Below are 18,370 nucleotides of genomic sequence, written 5' to 3'. Positions count from 1 at the left end.
TTCCCATGTACAATCACCCTTAAATAAAAACATATAATCAAAACTAAAGCTACAGCAGGAACTAATGCATCAAGAAACCAAAACAGAAAGGGTGTGATTATTTTCTTGGTATGTGGAGTGTACTAGTCAGCTATTGCCTCTGCTCCCCAGACTGTGCTTGTCTGCAACTATCCCACTTATATATACACAGGTTATTACTGCAAGAAGACCTGCTTTGTGTTTTAAATTAAGTATCAACATTTTCAGGAAAAGTTCTGCCTGTCCATTTTTTCTGTTTTCTGTGAGAAAAATTAAAAGGCATTTTGTAACTTCTATCTAAACTGCTACTGAAAGAAGAGACAGCATACACAATAATAACGGGTGCTTAAAATAGATTGCTCCCACCCCAAATGTTCACCCATCTTCCACCAGTTACCATATTTACCCCATTCTCATTTCACTTCTTCACTTCCTACCAAGTCTTGTCAAGCCCTTAAAGTGAAAACCAGTGAAATTTGCTGTTTAATGCAAGCACTACTTTGGTAAAAATAATTTTACTGCACAAAACAACCCATGGAAGAAACAGAATGAGAAGGAAAAAATGGAGAAACAAAAGAGTGACCTCAAGGACAGCACTTTATGGAAGAAAATGAAAGGCAAAGGGGGAAGAACCAGGATTCTCATTAGATATCTCACATGCCTTTTGACTGAAGTCTGCAAAACCCTACTGTTGCCATCCTAGATTACAGATAAAACAGCAGTAGAGAAAGATTTTCTTTCTCTTGTTCCTTTAAGTTGTTAAGCAGCGTTTGACATACAGAGTCTATTTTCTTACTTCGTTTATTGGGCTCATTCCAGAAGTGCAGGCTAGAGATGTTGTGTTTAATCGGTAGAATGATTTTTAAAAGCCTCTTCAGTTTGCCAAGCCCAAATCCATACCACAATACCTTTGCAGCTACTTTACTGTTTTCATAATGTGGAATCAAGAAATCACTAGCAGAAATACTTCTTTGCCTCACAGAAGGAATGCTGCATTTCAGTATGAATGACTACCAGGAAAAGCATTTGACCACTTCGACGTAACAGATACAAGTGATTTAAACATCTAAACATGGAAATTTTTGATGGATAGCTACTATAAATATTATGTAAACAATTACTACTTCATTGTAAGAAACACACTTTGTGTTCTCTCTTGTGCAGTTCAGATCAATGATCATATGGAAGGGACAACACTTTTTCAATAAAATTATTTTTTTAGTTCAGTATACATAATATTGCGTTTGAACTTGTTAACCTAGCCATCAGATGTCTCAATTACAGGTTATCTAAAAATCTTCTTTTTAAAATACCTGTAATTTACTCAAAATAAAATATTAAAAGTTTGTGAAATGTTTTATGCTGCATAAATAACATTCTGAAGATTATTACAAGTAAGAGTTTCTTGAATATGAGCCAGGAAAAATAACTACTGCAGTTTAAATATAGAATCATAGGAAGGTTTGGGTTGGAAGAGACCTTTAAAGACCACCTAGTTCCAAACCCCTGCCCTGTCCAGGGACACCTTCCCCCAACCCAGGTTGCTCAAAGCCCCGTCCAGCCGGGCCTTGGACACTCCCAGGGAGGGGGCAGCCACAGCTGCTCTGGGAAACCTGGGCCAGTGCCTCACCACCCTCACAGGGAAGAATTTCCTCCTTAGATCTAATCTAAATCTACCCTCTTTCAGTTTAAAACCATTACTCCTTGTCCTATCCCTACACTTGGTAAAGAGTCCCTGCCCAGCTTTCCTGTAGCCCCCTTTAAGCCCTGTCAGGCCGCTATAAGGTCTCCCCAGATCCTTCTCTTCTCCAGGCTGAACAACCCCAACTCTCTCAGCCTGGCCTCATGAGGACATATCTACAAAAACAATGGATTGAGTGGTGTAGGTGTTTCTCGCCACTCTGAGATTTAGAGTTTTTTATTCAAGATTGCAACACTAATTTATGCTTATTAGTAAAAAGGATGCAATAGCAGGAAAGCTTGGACTTCACATACCAAAGGAACCAATAACTACACAACTGACACTAACTGGATTGTAAATCCTCACTGACAGACTCTCTCCAAACACACATTTAGCTACAGTGACATCGTAGTGAGGTCAGAGATGACCAAGTGTAAACTAGTCAAGGGTTGAACTTAGCCTACAAATATTTAAATGTCTTGAGATGCCTTTCCCTTCAGACAGTTGAGGTTTTTATGAAGCAATTACCCCTTTCTTACAAAAAGATGTGGCAGACATAATTTAGTGGCTAATGTACTGGAGTGAAAGAATGCCATTTATGGCAGAAAGCCTTTTCTGTTTCTCAATATAAATGCAGCTCATGTTCTTTAAGTATCTTTGTGACGTAATGACTGATTTCGGTAAAATTATATTGTTACATTAAATAAATGTATTTACTGAAAATGAGAAAAAGTCTGCCAAGAAGTTTTCAGGATTATTAGAAAAACAGTTTTTCAAGTGTAACACAGAATCTCTGCCCATCAAGGATGCATCCACGGTTATGAACTGACTTAAACTTCTAGAAAGAACATTTCTTTAAATATGAGACTGAGCAGTCAGAAATCTATGCAATAAAATGTCATTTTAGTAAGTTATTTGGGTTCTTTGACATTAATTTTTTTCCATATCTGTGCAACTTAACATACAATAAGTGGATATTTTGATGAATAGAAAAGATGAAGAAATACCACGAACATGTAGATGGCCAAATTTAGAGACCCCTATTTAGGTTGTCTACCATCAAAACCTTTTAAAAAAGATCTCTGCATAAGCTCACTAGGTAAAGTTTAGTCCCAAGGACATCCTTTCACCTGAGCAGGAGGCTGAAGATCACAACTATTCTACCATGCAAAGCATCCAATCCTGGTGCCAGGTTTATACAGTAACATTCCATGAAGAACAGATAGATGTCCAAGTGCTGGCTCTCATGATCTCAGTTATGGTAATAAGCCTTAGGCAAATACAGCTGCCCTATCAACTTCCATAACCTTCTATCAGGAGAATTACATAGTATTTCTATAACTTTTCTTAACATTCTAAACCTTTCCTCTTTCAAAATCTACATGGATAGCCAATACAGAAACAATCATAAATCCAAGAGCTGTTAAAAAAAGAAAGTACACCTCTATCTGTTCTAATGTAGGCATCACTTGAGACACGGGTTCAAACTTTTGTAAGAATACAAATCATTAGGCTGGTCATAGAGTCAAAAGGCAGCAATTTCACTGCTAAGAAAAGCCTAAGGGATGCAAGCATAAATAACTTGAACTGCAATTAACTATAACATTGTCTGTTAGCTTATGGTAAGAGCTGACCTATTGGAGAAAAACCTCCATTCTCTTCTGCATTTAAGAGAAGCACCAATAAGATGGCTTTGTAGATCTCATGAAAAGGTACAGTTTTAGTCACTGTGTAATGAAGAGGTTTTTGAAAGACCATATTCTGACTTATGTTTTCTTTCCACGCAACAAGCAGAAATCACCATCATACTTAACACAGGTAAGGCACAGACACTGCTTGACTTTACTACAAACGTTCCAAGACAGTCTCTAGTCAGACACTCTATGGATTTAATTTAGGACATCATATTTCAAATATAGCAGAAAAAAATAACATTGTTTCTGAAACAGCAAACCTTGCAAACAGTCATGGTCCTAAAACACAAGCTTTCAGTGATTTAGGTTCTTTTGATTTGCTCCTCCTGACCTCTGAGTCAGGCAGTCAGGTGTGACCAGCAATATAAGTAGATGTGCCATCCATTACGTAGAAGGAATGAAGGCTTACCCTGACTGTAATAAGATCATCAGCTTAGATGCGACAGATTCTTTGCAGAATGAAAAAAGAGCATAAAGACCAACTCCTCAATTAAAATAGGAATCTATCCAAAACAGACAATACTTCATTTATCCTACAGATTACATTCCAACTTTATTAAAAAAAAAAATATATATATCCCTTTCAGAATAATCTCATCTCTTTTCATTCTCTAGATTAGCTCACAAACTTGTGAGTGCTGTCCTCCTTTGTTACAAATGAGTAGCACAAAATGAAAGTTTGCCACTGTGCACATAGAGTTATTGCCTCCCTTCACTGCTGGATTGACTAAAGCCAGATCTGAAAATTTTTTTTGAATTTCTATGGGAATGTCTGCACTGGACTATTAGAGGCGTATTTCCCTAATACTTCCAGGCTTTGCACCTCAGCCAGGAAGCACAAGACAAGGTCACTAATCCACCCCATGAAAGAGTTCTAGTCTGCCCTTAAAACTGCGACTTGTTAAAACTGGGATCTTCTATCAACTTTAAAACTTCTCTCCCCCTCCCATTCCCAAGCATGTCTTACTCTTCTATCCCCTCTTCTGCTGCCTACACACCTTGCCCAAGTGATGCTAGCCCAAGTCTCCTGTCCTCTGTCTTTGTCTGCCTTTACTTCGGAATCAGCAATAAAGAGTATGAGAACGTGTGTCAGAACATAAAGCACTTACTCCTAAATCTTTCCAAGATCACCTAAGCTATTATTGGTAATTAAAAGCTTACTAAAATTAGATTAAATTTATAATTACTTCATCTAACAAAAGTTCTGGGTAAAAACTTATTGGGAAAACTTTCAAAACTCTACCTTATTTATTTCGTAGTATGCTATGTATTGAATTTGGAAAGAAGAGGCAGTAACGGAGTCCTGGTTCTATAACCTTGTTCTATGAACACTTATAGCAACAAGAAATTCAGGCACTCCAACAATACACAACTTATGAAGTTAATCATGACAAACAGAAGTCACCTGCAAAAAACATAACTTACTGACATGCCTCTTAACAAGTTACACAAATACAAAAAAAAAAAAAAAAAAACCACAACACAATTCTCTTCTGACCTTGCCCAGTGAATGCAGGTGCCTGAAGAAGAGAACAGAGAATGCAGAGACTTTTATCCTCTCTTTATATAGTACCATATAAGAAAGTATGTGCTTACTCTGTTTAATAAATCAATTTCTTCCTTCAGCTTTCCAATTAGTTCCTCTTTGTCCTGTGTCATCTTCATTAATCTTGCATTTTCCTGTCTCTCCTTTGCAAGTTCCTAAAAGCAGAATATGCAATGAAGTTTGAAATGTAAGTTTTGGTTTTAAGAGACAGCTTTAAGTTATTGCCATTTAAAACATACAAAGAAGAAAAACCCACACACACTCACCTGTAATTCCTTTACTACAGCAAGTCAAACCCATGTCTTCAAGCCCTTACATTTCAAGGAGCTAAACAACCATGTCTAAGAAAATATTTTACCCACAGCAAACTGTATGATCTCTCTGATCCCAGAGATAATGTTTTAATTAATATTTAAGTTAGCATGAACCCAAAAACTGGATAGGGGCCCAAACCAGAACTAAGTAAATGTCAAGTATCAGCTTCCAAATTTGTTATATTGGGAAAGTTAGTCCTTTTTTTTTTGTTTTCTTTCTTTCTTTTTTCTTTTTTTGGGGTGTGGGGGGGAGTTTTTTATACTACAATTAGCAAGGAGTGAAGACTCACTGTTAGATCTGTGGACCTGAGTGTGAGAAAAAAATGAAAACGGCTATTAGGAATTCAGTAAATCAGGGTTCAGGATACTGAAAGAATGCCCTTAAATCTCCCTCTATTTTCTGTGTTACTAGCAGTTAAATTATTTCAGAAGGGAGGATTACAGTGTAATTCATGCTAATCAGGCTTCCCCAAGTCTTAAAAAAAAAAAAAAAAAAAAAAAGTAATTTCTACAAGATAGGCTTTATTTTCACACTTTCCAAAAAAAGATCTATTCAAATTTTGTTTACTTAGTAACATTCATCCATACGAATTCAAGAATATTTGGCAAGTTATCCACAAAAATCCACTTCAGAGGAAGACAGAGAAGCCAGTAATAGATTACACAGATGGCATTATTCACATGTTTTAGGTGAAAAACTCAGTTTTATCATTATTACATTTTCCCAAAACTGTTTATATGAAGAATGTCTGAAATAATGAAAACTTTGTTTTAAATACATATTTTCAATGTTTAAATCTTTAACAAACAACTAGATAGCAATTAAATGTTATAGTATTTCAGTATATTAAAAAATCCAAAACAAGAAGTAGATCAGAAACAGGCATGCTAATTTTCTGAGCAGTCAGTGAGCCCCTCCTTCTTTCTCGCAAGTTATTTCCCCTGTGTTGGTGTGTCATGAGGTGCTGAGGTGCACACAAGAAATATGCAGAGCACTACTGGCTCTCCAAGTATATTATCTTTACCTCAGCTATTTCTCACTTATATACTAAATGAAAAATAAACATCTCTGATTAGAAAGTTCACATTCTTCTCAGTCAGTCTGACTCTTCATATATTTTTAGAGACATAACTATCTGTACTTCAAGCAATTAGCATCATTTCTGCATATTTTACTTCCCCACGGAGTTTCAAAGGTACTTTATTTCAGATGTATGCCATGCAGATGTTAGTTGGCACTGACCCTTTCAAGTTCATCAATCCTCTTTTCCAAAGCGTTACTTGGTACAGAACTGCCAGAAGAATTTGCATCCCTGCTGTATCTGCTGTAAGTTGTCCTCTCTGTTCGGGAATATCTATTTGGAGCATCATCTTCTGGTGCATTAGCTGCGCTACAAAGGCAAAGAGAAAAGCAGACACCTATTTATACATTTAACAAAATGGAAATGATACAAGTAACAGAGTGCTTTAACAAAGCACTCCATAGGTCAGTCTACTAAACTGCAGAGAACTTACTTCACCGCTCTTGTGTTGCTGAGAACTCACTAAATTCACTGCCTCAGGGAGTCAAATACTTGGTTAATGCAGTGCTTGTCACATAGGTAAACAACTTTAAATACATACGTATCCTATCTTATTTTTGAAGATTTAAAAGTTTTATGAACAGTGCACATTAAAAACCAAGTTAAACAACTTTATTTTAAAAAGTACCACTATGGAATTGAAATCAAGCATCCTCTTACGTAGATGAAAACATAAACTGTGAAAACATGTCCAAATATAAGTTTACACATATCTACTGACTTCAGGAGCTAATGCTATGGCCTGTAAGGAACTGGAAAGCAAACCAAAGTGAGAAAGCGATGCGGCCCAACATATTAATTTTAAGCCTTTTCCAAATATTTTACTTCAGAACTTGGATACACAGCAGTTTGTTACAGCTCAGTTGGTAGGCACTCATTAACTGGTGGTATGTTTTTTGGTTTAGATCATGCATCTATTCCTTAAAAATCACTGCCATATAATCTTGACAGGTAAACACTGCAAATGCACATAAGCTAGTTTTTTTTAAAGAAAGGCTTATGGGTTTCTCCGTAATGATTGCTATGTATAAAACTAGTGCGAATTTAAAAATATAGATGAGAAATTATGCATTTTCAAAGTTACAAATTTAACAGTTCTTCCCATAGCAATTTTCTTCCTAATATCAATACTATTTACCTTCAATGTAGAATCTCATGAATAATCAAGAGCAGCAAAACAGAGTGCCCTGGGACCAGACAGATACACACATCTCTCCCTCCTCAATCCACCAAAGCCACACTTCTTAGGCTTTAAAATATACAACTCAACAGTCAAAGATGGAAAAAAAAAAAAAAAAAAAAACCCACAAAAAAAAAAAAAAAACACACACAAAAAAAACCCACAAAACCAAAAAACCCTTGTTCAGTCTTCATCAGAAGAACTTGAATGGAGATACTCAAAAGCCATCTGGACATGGCCCTTGGCAACCAGCTCTAGGCAGCCCTGCTTGAGCAGGGGAGTTGGACAAGATACCCTCCAGAGGTCCTTTCCCACTTCAACCACTCTGTGATTCTGTGAAATCACATAGCTGAAATAGATATACAATGGTTTTCTAGAGCACTTAGGAAAAGAATTAAAAGCATTATGAGTATCCCTACATTTCCTTTAAAACATCGAAGGGTATATGATTAATGTGTTCATTTAATCGTTCTGCATTTCGTAACTCTAGAAAACCCCTGCTGACAATGTGCAAATGTGGATGGATATGGTGCAAATCAAAAGCAGGAGTATCTGGCAAAAGGATGCCTTTTCATAGATATAAATATTGTTTTGCTCCAGTATGTGTGAAGTTTCTGAGGCACATTGACACAATTGTAAGGAATTTTGTAGCTTAATGTTATTACCATATTTAGCACTGTTTACTCTTCATCTAGAACATTTTTTTAAAAAACATTTCTAGGACCGGATACGCATGTTGCAATACAACATAAGAGAAATATTTTAACTTAACTCTATAAATCCTAGATTATTTAGCTTTCTGAAAGATGTGTTGTTTCATGCTATTAATGTCTCAAGCATAGACTAGACACAAATGGCTCAATTTTTCATCACTCAAAAATTAACCCTTTTGCCAATATATTGAAGTATCTCAACTCAGCTCCAGATTGGCAGATGCTCCAACAGGAAAGTTACAAAAAAGAATACCTAGATAGGAAGGGGTTTGGTTAATACTGAAAATTAAGATATTTTCTGTACTTTCCCTGAAATGCATACTTAAATTTTCTTCAGCTATTCCAATGAGGAGCAGACCATACTGAACACATTTATTTTCAATAGCAGCAAGGACATATCATGAAGACTTACAGTCAACGAGATTTAAAAAAACCCTTAGGGAGGCATTAGTACATAACTTAATACAAATAACATGACAGATAAAAAGTTCATTATTTTGGCTGTTATAACTAATGTCCCATACACAACAACAGCAAAAAAGGCATCATCTAAGATGCAGAGGACGTATCTTTCCTGAAGAATGGAATTTCAGTCTTCAGATATAATGTCACTTTGTTAGCCTTAGACAAGAAAGAAAACTTACCTAGAATAACAATGTTACTGAACTTGGTGTCTATGCTTTACTAAGAGAAAATACGCATCAACCAACCCCAAAAAAGATATGTCTGTGGAAATAAGCCTGTGTATACAGATACCATTATAGATATATTTTATATATTATAAAATCTATTTTATATTTCTAAATATTTAACAATGAATAATCATTTATTATTAGTAGTAGTATTATTAGTATTATTTAAAAATAATCTGCCCAAACTGAAGAGCTGTGTATACTACTAAGAAAACAAACTGGGTTTATGCTTCTTTGGGGGGAGGGGAAAAAGTGCATGCATGTGACAACAGAATCCATTTAGTTTGAGACTGCAACTGAAACCTTGCTTCCTCCACTTCCTAACTGAATAAAGGTTTACAAATACTTGCAACTTGGAAGTTGCCAAAATCTCACAGAAGGTATGAAAGAAAGCCTGCTGCCTGTAAATGTATACTGGGTAAAAGCTGTCATTAGCACCAGATGAAAAACGATAGGGGTGTGCAAGTTGAAAAAATTTAGAGTCACTGCTCAAGAATGCAGTTCAAAACGTATACGACTTTTTAACATTCATGTAAGTTATGCACATATGACCGCATCAACACTTGCAGCTGAAACATCTAGCCACAGGCTATGGCTGCAAGAAACAGCATTTTTTAAAGTATTTTTCAAGAGAATCTGATCTTGTATTTGTGGCCACACATACACTGGATTAGAGTGCCAACCCAGACAGTAGCAAATGAGAACACATCTGCATAGAAATATCCCTCACTATTGTTTCAAAAGGGCATGTTTGACAAGACGTTTAACGAAACTCAACTTGCTGTTCCATCAGCTTACTTTCAATTAGCCACTATCAAAAACTCATTTTAAATGATTATTCCCATACTAGAATGCTGAAAACAGAAAACACTTAACGCTTTTGCAACTTAAGAAGATTTGCCTTTCAAATTTTTTTCTGGCTGTATTTAAGTAAAAATCATATAGTGAAATAAACCCACATCACAGTTTGACTACTCTTACACAGAAACAAAACTTTTGTTTTGGAATGATGTTCTAGTACTTTAATATAAAATAAAATCAGTTATTCACACAGGGGCAAGTTTAACAGCAGTATTACAGAAAGGTGGAATAAACTTTGCTCCTTCCAATGCCTCTTTGGATCTTTCAGTGTTTTCCTGAAGCATCGTCCAAATTGCAATTTCATCCAGTTAAAATCACCCAGTCAAAACCAGATTTCATTCATTTCAACTACAACACATTTATTTTTATTGCCAGAATCTTGTAGCTACACTTGATTTGGAAACTCCTAATTAAATACGTCACTGAAACCCAGCCAGTTGCCAACATCTTTGGAAGAATGAGCAGAAGACAGTATTTTCTAAATAGGCCACCTTGGACTTCTGTAACTTCAGACTGCTTAAGCCAAGTCGAGAGCTTTCAGAGCTGACCTAAGGAAAGGCAGTCTTGTCTCCTCTACAGCTGCATGTTTCCAGCCTCCTCCGCTTTTCCTGGACTTCAGGTGACTGAGTAGGAAGCCATTCAAGGAGCTGATACAGCAATCCAGCAGCCCAGAAAAGGAAGCTATCGACTTTCGGCCACAGTGGTTCCCTGAAGCACCACCCTGTCCAGCTGTATGAGCACTGGCACAAGGGGCAGCGAGGAACTGCAGCTGGCTCAACTCAGAACATCAAAAACTTCTGCAGAAGTAAGTCCTAAGTGTTTCTGCCTTTTCGTAACATCAACATTGGCTCAAAAGGGGATACAAGAGTCCAAAAAAGCACCTTGAGCAACCCCTGTCTATTTTAAGGACTCACACCTGCACAACAGAGGTCCTAATGCAATAAGCTTGATGAGACAATGCTTCAGCAGCCAACCCTTGCTGCAAAACTCCCAAAAACAGGCAAGCAGGCAAGTCTGGGCACAGTGTTATGAAACAGTATTTTGCAGCTGTATTTTTTCTGAATTGGGTAGACCAAGGTTAGTATGATGGAATGTGAATTGTCATACTTTAAGCTTTGTGGTGATCTAAAAACACCAAGCAAGAGAACTACAGCAGCACTCTAACATTTCCTTCAGAGCACCTCCAATGAATGCTCTGAAGCACTAGCTTCATCTCTTGTGATCTTCTTTTCCTCATTTATTTTATAATTCATGCATGTATGTTAAACTCGAGTACAATGTAGTCTTTTAGAATTAGTGGACAAGGGTCTCTACCTGTTGGGTTCCACGTTGGTGTGCCAGACTATGCTAAAAGAGAGAGGGGGGAACTCTGACATTTTGTCTGGAAGGCATAAAGCCATACCATATTGTATTCATTTCCACTAATAAACTTATAAGGAGAACACACCCCTGAACCACTAAGAGATTTTAATCTAACTCTTTCTGTAAACTGATCCGGCCTGATCTCTGTGATCCATGAACCATGCAAAAATCTTCTGAGTTATTTTAAATCCTGATTTGCACAGTTTTCTTTCCGATTTAAGACAGTTCTAAAAAAGACAGTAAGTTGGTTCAAAGGCTAAGAGACGGTCTTAAAAATAAGCTCCTAGAGCAAATTCTCTGTGCTTTTAAAAATATCCATATGTCCACATGCATATCTTGCTTTACTGTTACTTGCAAACAAACTTTTTAGTACAGAGAACACAAGAGAAATGTAATTCATGTTTACATGTAGATTACACTCAAGTATTTCAAACAACAGAATACACTTTGTCATTATACTGTTTGAGAAATCAGTGATGACACCAAATATGCTGAATCAGAAAACCATTCTTACTAATGGCAATGTGCTTGCTGCTTCAAAATAACTACTTACAAAGCAGTGTTAAAACTGGTAGGCCCAGTTACAGTAATAGTAGTTTGGAATGGTTAAGATGAGGCGTATCACATTAAGAAAAGCTTAAAGAAAAATGAAAGACGAGGAGAAAGATGTGGAAGTTGATATGGGCTATCACAACTGAAAGATACCTACAAATTTTAATCACATGAGAAGCTCACAGTCAGGACAGATTGCTGATCACAACTCCCAAATACTCTCACAAACACGTTCTGTGGCCTTCATGTCAGCTTGACCTTGAAGATTCTGGTTAAGCTTTTAAAAGATCTTACAGTACCACTCCAGATCACAACAGAACTACCACTTTCTTTTGAAAATATTTTATGTGGTTAATCATGCAACTACAAAGAAACCCCTTCCCAAACTTTTGGGGTGTAAGTGTGAAAATTTCTAAAGCAAATTCAGAAGACAGACTACAATTATAGACTTCATCCCAAACTTATTTACTTTACTGCATAAGGAGACAGGCTCAGTTTGTCCAAGTAAGTCAGAACAGAAGTAGAATAACAGGACAGCAGCCAGCAGAGTTCATTTGTAAACATGTCTTCCATCAGTTAGTGGACACACAGTGAAACAGGTTTCTCAGTAGTGTCATATAAATGTTTAACCATGGATTGCTGGCAAAGTAGCCAGTGTGTACTGATTAAATAGGCAGTAAAATCTGTGCAATTCCTTGAGCCCTGAAACATTAAGAGAACAGCAATTCCATGAGAATACACAGTATAGATCCTTCTTCTCTGAAGTCTCTCTTGTCCTGTTAGGTCCAGGAGGCTGGGTATCTCAATGTAGACATGAAAACAGCTATATGGGAAGGCAAAAAAAAGGTACTGGAAGCCCAGAATGGTATCAGTAATCCAGGACTAAAAGTCAGATAAGGACAGAGAATGGAGATAAAACAGGAAAAAACAAAACAAAACAAGGAATCACAAAAATAACAAAGAGAAGACTAAGACCTCAGTGGTTAATTATAAGGATGTAAGACAAAGAAGAAGAGTGAGGAAAGGATGTTTAACTGGACTAGGAAATGGAAACCAGTGAAGAAAAATGCTGAGATGAAGAGATGTCACTTCTGATAAGGAACAACTTGGGGAAGAGGGAAAAAGCAAAAGAGAAGAAACAGGAGTAGTAAAGATGGAGGAAAATTACCTGAAAATTTCTGACAAACAATGCATTCTTTCTGTGGGGGAGAATGTCTATAACAGAGCCCAAGATTTTAGGAAAATATCTTTTCACTTTTGCTGTCCTATGTCGATAAAGTCTACTAACAGTCTCTTCCCCACACACAAAGTACTGACCACCTGCTGTCAGAGTAACACAAGTAACGGTTTCAAATGGGATCTCAAAGTGTTTCTATGATAGAACAAGCTTTGCTCTCAGTTTGCTTTGAAAACCTAAGGAAGTACACCCAAAACTGTTAAAAGCACATTCAGTTGAACATATTTGAGCCTTCAAGCAGCTTATGGTCTCAGTTCAGCCTTCTGGCATTCACATTCCAGTTCTAGGAACAGCATTTCAGTTTCACAGAACAGCATTTTCAGTTTCCAAAGGATTTCTACTGTATTTGGGACTTAAGTGAGATCTGAGTGATCTCACTCAAGAATTACTCTAGAGGCTGTTTTCTGTACGACCTTCCCTCACTGCAAAAGTTGGAAGGGACAAACAAGCCAAACATCGTCAGGACAGAAGAGGACTCTGGTCCTGACTCCTTTAACACTCACACCAGAAAGTGAAGCCACTGTGAGACATACTTTGTTCAAGTACTCTTACCTGAAAAATTACAGCAGGGAAGGTCGAAATTTTCAAATATTGAGGAAAATCAATAGATACTGTTAACTCTAATCAGAGTGGGCATTGTATACCTCATGGAAATACAGAGTTAGAATAAAACCCACTTAGTATTTGTGAGCACTGGGCACTGTGCTCTCTTCACAGGAAAATAATCCTTTGTTTTCAACGTGAGGCTTGAAGACTATGCAATGAGTAAGATAGATGACAACATACATAACAAAATATTGAACAGGGGCTCACAGCAAGTCAGATTCCTCCCAAACATGCTGCCAGTCCTGAGGGAGAAAGTTGACAAACAAAGAATGTACATCTCACATGTAACTAAAGTTAACTGAACGAAGACTGCACAAACAAGTCTTATTTTAGCATTTTCTAGCTTTGGAGTTTCCTATTTTTACAATGCTAATTAGAACTAGCTTGTTTTCAAATAAGATATGAATTTGATTGTGCAAACTTCTATTTTTTACTACGCCACACAAAACCAAGCTTTTGCAAGTGAGTGAGTATATACAGCATATGAACAGAGTAAAGATAAAGTTTATGAAAAGTCACAAAGCACTATGACACACACCACTAAGTATTCAGCAGATACGAATATCAATGAGATTCTGCATGGGGACTGAAGAGGAAGTGGAGACTGAACTAAAATGTGTTTTATTAATAAGTAATCATGAAATTACATAGTTACAGTTGTGACAGTAAGTCTACCCATTCTGGAATGACAATGTGATTAAAAAAAACCCCTACAGCAATAAAAAGCATCACTCAACTAGGTTTATGAGAACCCAGGAATATAAATATAAAAGACAACACCACGCTAAGCAATCTAAAGCATAAAGGGTTATTAGTTTTCACATTGAGGGTAGTGAGACACTGGCACAAGGAGCCCAGGGAAGTTGTGGATGCCCCTTCCCTAGCAGGATTCAACGTCAGGTTGGATAGGGCTTTGAACAACCTAATTAGTGAAAGACGTCCCTGTCCATGGCAGAAGGGTTGGGCTAAATGATCTTTGAAGGCCCCCTCCAGCCCAAACCATTCTATGATTCCACAGGTGAAGAAGCCTAAGGAGTGGAAAATACACCAATGAAGACTAGGTAATTGTAGGTGCTCTTTGCACTTACTTCTACAGCAAGGATATACATATACACACAGGTGAATGAACCACCTACACATTTTACCTGAGTAAAAGATATCTAAAAGAGAATACGTTCATGTGTCAAATAAAAACATGTTTACACAAATGCCTTGCTTCAGTTGACATATTTTAGACTCTATGTTACCACTACATTTTCCTAATAATTGTGATAGCTGTGTCAATATTAATTCCACAAGAGCAAAAGTTTCACACACTGGTCAGGTGCATCAAGAGCTTCTGAAGTATTTTTCTGATTAAATAACTTGAGTAACGACCAAGGTAACACTTGCCTTAAAGAAAAACAAATAGCAAACAGGACATGCTACATGTGGGCAGCATCCCTTACAAATGAGACTGTAGTATGACAAAACCATAGAAATTTCTTTCAACATTACTGTGGAGACCAACAAAATTATCTTCCTGCAGTAAATTTCAGAAGATGGTGCTTTACAAATTAACTGTGAAACTACTAGCTCCTAGGTAATGTGTAGTCAAGACATTTGCCTGGGAAACTGTTCTGCACTAGTAATACCCAGCAAAATACTAGCTGAATTTAGTTTAACACAGTAACATAATAGAGGGGTTTTGGTAAGTCTGCTGCATCTCTTAGGTCCTTACCCCAGAATCAGACAATATATCTACAGTAGCAGTATGATGACTTCTACTACAAACATGCATTTAGTCAGCTTTATTTCTGACAGAACTAGATATGTAAAGGAACGTGTTGTCATACCTTTTATACCTGCTTGAAACCATCCTGGAGGAGTCCTAAAAGAAATAAAAAGGAAACACTATTAACATCTTCCTTGTATTTCTACTTCCAAAGTACTTTATCACTCCACAAAAAATGAAGCCTGCAGTTAAGGATAGGAGGCCCATGCCTCAAACAGCTGCTGTACCACTCAGTTTTGTACCATTTTGCTGTAATGAATAGACAGAATACCAGGATTACTGTCTCTGTGTTACTGCTTCTAATCACCAGCTCATAACCTTTAAACAACAGCTTCTAGTTACATGTTAAAACTGGATGCCCTTACCCCATCCCCCAGCAGCCAGAACATGCAGCTTACCGAAGCAGCATACACCCTGACACCAATATGCCTTCACCACCACTACTAATACAGAAATGCTTGTGCACTTTGATGGTTGTTCATCCACTTGTCCAAGAGCAGCAGAGTAAAACTGTTCCACTGTTCCCATTCTTCAACACCGCTGCTGTCTCAGATGGAACAACAACTGAAGCTGCTAATTAGTCAGGATTGAGACCCAAATAATATTATTACCTATCAGCTGGGTAACTACAGGTATGCTCTTTGCCATGCTAACCCAGGTGTTGCAACATGGCTCACCTCAGTTTCTCTCAGGCTAACCAAAGTGGTCTTCTCCTGGCAATTGGTAGGCTAGAAGTTTGTACATGGATGTTTCCCGCGTTCAGATGTCAGACAGTGACTTGTCAAGGTTCAATAAGTCGATTTCTAGATCATAGCTTTCTAAGCACTTGCAGAGGCTTAATTAATGTATTCTGACTACAAACTTAAGGAATACTCTGCATCTCCTTTAATTGCTATTTGGAAATGATCTTAACAACTGAAACAGCAAGAAACAGAACACATTTTAAATAAGAGTACAGATTTTAAATACAAGTTCAATGGTGCATCTGGCCCTTCAAAGATACATATGTAGATCACTTGCAGATTACAAGATCTATCATACTTTTTCTAGCTTAAGGTAAAGAATTTAATGACTTTTCAGTTTCCCACAGTGCAGTAAATTGTTTCCACTAAGATTATGTTTTGTTTGAGGTTTTTCATTGGGGTTTTTTTGCCTTTTTTTATTATTTTTTATTTATTTATTTGGGAAAAAATATCCATTATGCTTTTATTCTGGCTCTGTAAAGATGGAAAGGGAAACAAAAAGAACAGTGAGGAAAAGGGCTCATTTATTGTTACACAATCCCTAAAAAACCACTGTTGCATTATAAACGAATGAGGAAACCTGAAAGAATACATTTGCATCAATAATGCTATGCATGTAGCTTCCCAATACCAGTCTGATCGCACAGAAAAATGAAGACATGTTTCAACTGGTAAATGTTGGCTCAGAATAGACAGAGTAAATCCACAAATATTTTTTAGCATGTTGTGAGAAGAATATGAACCAATTATTTTATTAGTCATAGACAAAACTTCCCCCAGCATCAGCAAATATTAGGTAAAAAGTCAGGAAAGGATATTTAAGGAGTTAACAAACTGAACAATTGCCTCTACTGGAAAAAGTAATAGCAAGGCATGAAATTCTGTGTATGACAATAACTTCAGACAAAGGAATAAATGAGTTCTCAAATCAAGATGTAAGAGAAATTCCATACACTTTGAAAACCCTATAAAACATTACACTACTTTCACTGATCAGTACATTAATGTCTTTCTAAGTAAATAAATTATCTAAAAAGATAAAAAGAATATTTTTTTATTATAGAAAAGTTGACAAAAAAATATTTGTATTACAGAAACAAAACTTGATCTTAGATTTTAATTTATAAAGCATTTTCAGCTTCTGCAGTATGTGCTACAACAATATTCAACATAGTTAAATCAAGGGAATTATTTAAAGAAAACCATGAAGTGGGTTGCTGTTTAAGCACTGATAACTATTTTATCATTGACGACAGCGTCTGAAAAGTAGCAATTCACAGCTATGAAGCAGCAACCTAATTTCACCTCTAAAGGGACAAGGAAACAATTTTAAATGGTACCGTGCTATTTTTAAAGTTTACTAAGGGTATGTTATCTTTGAAAGGTCATGGCAGTAGGGGGAGATTTCAGAGGACTGGAAGGAAGTAAATGTCACTCCTATCTTCAAGAAGGAAGATCCAGGGAACTACAGGCCAGTCCTGACCTTAGTCCTCGAGTAGGTGATGGAACAAATCCTGAAGGACAACAAGGTGAAATCAGCATGGATATATGAAGGGGAAGTCATGCCTGGCTGACTTGACAGCCTTCTGCAACGAGATGACTGGCTCAGTGGATGATGGGAGAGCAGATGATGTTTACTTCTATTTTAGCAAGGCTTTCAACACCTTCCCACACAACATAGGTACAGGCAAACTGCAGAAATACGGACCAGGTAAGCAGACTGTGAGGGGCAATGAAAAAAGACTGGTCTACCAAGGCCAAAGGGTTATGAACAGCAGCAAAAAGTCTGGCTGGATGCCAGTCACTTAGCGGGGGCTGATACAGGGGCAGTACTGTTTAACATCTTCATTAATGACCCGAATGATGGGACAAAGTGCACCCTCACCAAGTTCGCCCACTACACAAAACCTGGACGAGGGGTTAATAATACAACAGATGGCTGTGCTGCCACGCAGAGGGACACTGACAGGCTGGGAACCAGCTAACAGAGACCTCATGAAGTTCAAGAAAAGGGAAATGCAAAGTTTTGCACCTGGGGAGGAATAATCCCAAGCACCGGTACATGCTGTGGACCAGCTGGAAAGCTGCTGTGCAGAAAAGGACCAAGAGTCCTGGTGGACACCAAGTTGAACATGAGCTGTCAACATGCCCCCTGCAGCAAAGACAGCCAATGGCATCCTCAGAATGTGTTGCCAGCAGGCCAAGGGAGGTGATCCTTCCCCTCTGCTCAGCCCTGGTGAGACCCCAGCTGGAGTGCTGGTCCAGTTCTGGGCTTCTTAATATGACAGACACACTGGAGATATTCCAGCAAAGGG

At 37.4% G+C, this 18,370-nt stretch overlaps 1 protein-coding gene across 4 annotated transcripts in view; it reads right to left on the bottom strand.

Moving 5' to 3' along the window:
- Positions 1–18,370, bottom strand: part of PAWR (pro-apoptotic WT1 regulator) — an 81,545-nt gene that overhangs the window by 2,156 nt on the left and 61,019 nt on the right. For all 4 annotated transcript variants that reach the window (XM_042793298.1, XM_042793300.1, XM_042793301.1 and 1 more), the window contains exons 4-6: positions 15,374–15,408; positions 6,497–6,644; positions 4,990–5,094 (exon numbers count right to left, since the gene is read on the bottom strand). In XM_042793298.1, coding sequence (XP_042649232.1) covers positions 4,990–5,094; positions 6,497–6,644; positions 15,374–15,408 — 288 coding nt within the window. The remainder of the gene's footprint in view (positions 1–4,989; positions 5,095–6,496; positions 6,645–15,373; positions 15,409–18,370) is intronic.

The sequence above is a fragment of the Tyto alba genome, unplaced genomic scaffold (genome assembly GCF_018691265.1).
Source record: "Tyto alba isolate M040663 unplaced genomic scaffold, T.alba_DEE_v4.0 Super-Scaffold_2, whole genome shotgun sequence".
In the NCBI taxonomy this organism is placed as follows: domain Eukaryota; kingdom Metazoa; phylum Chordata; class Aves; order Strigiformes; family Tytonidae; genus Tyto; species Tyto alba.
This window is presented reverse-complemented; position numbering and strand designations above follow the sequence as displayed.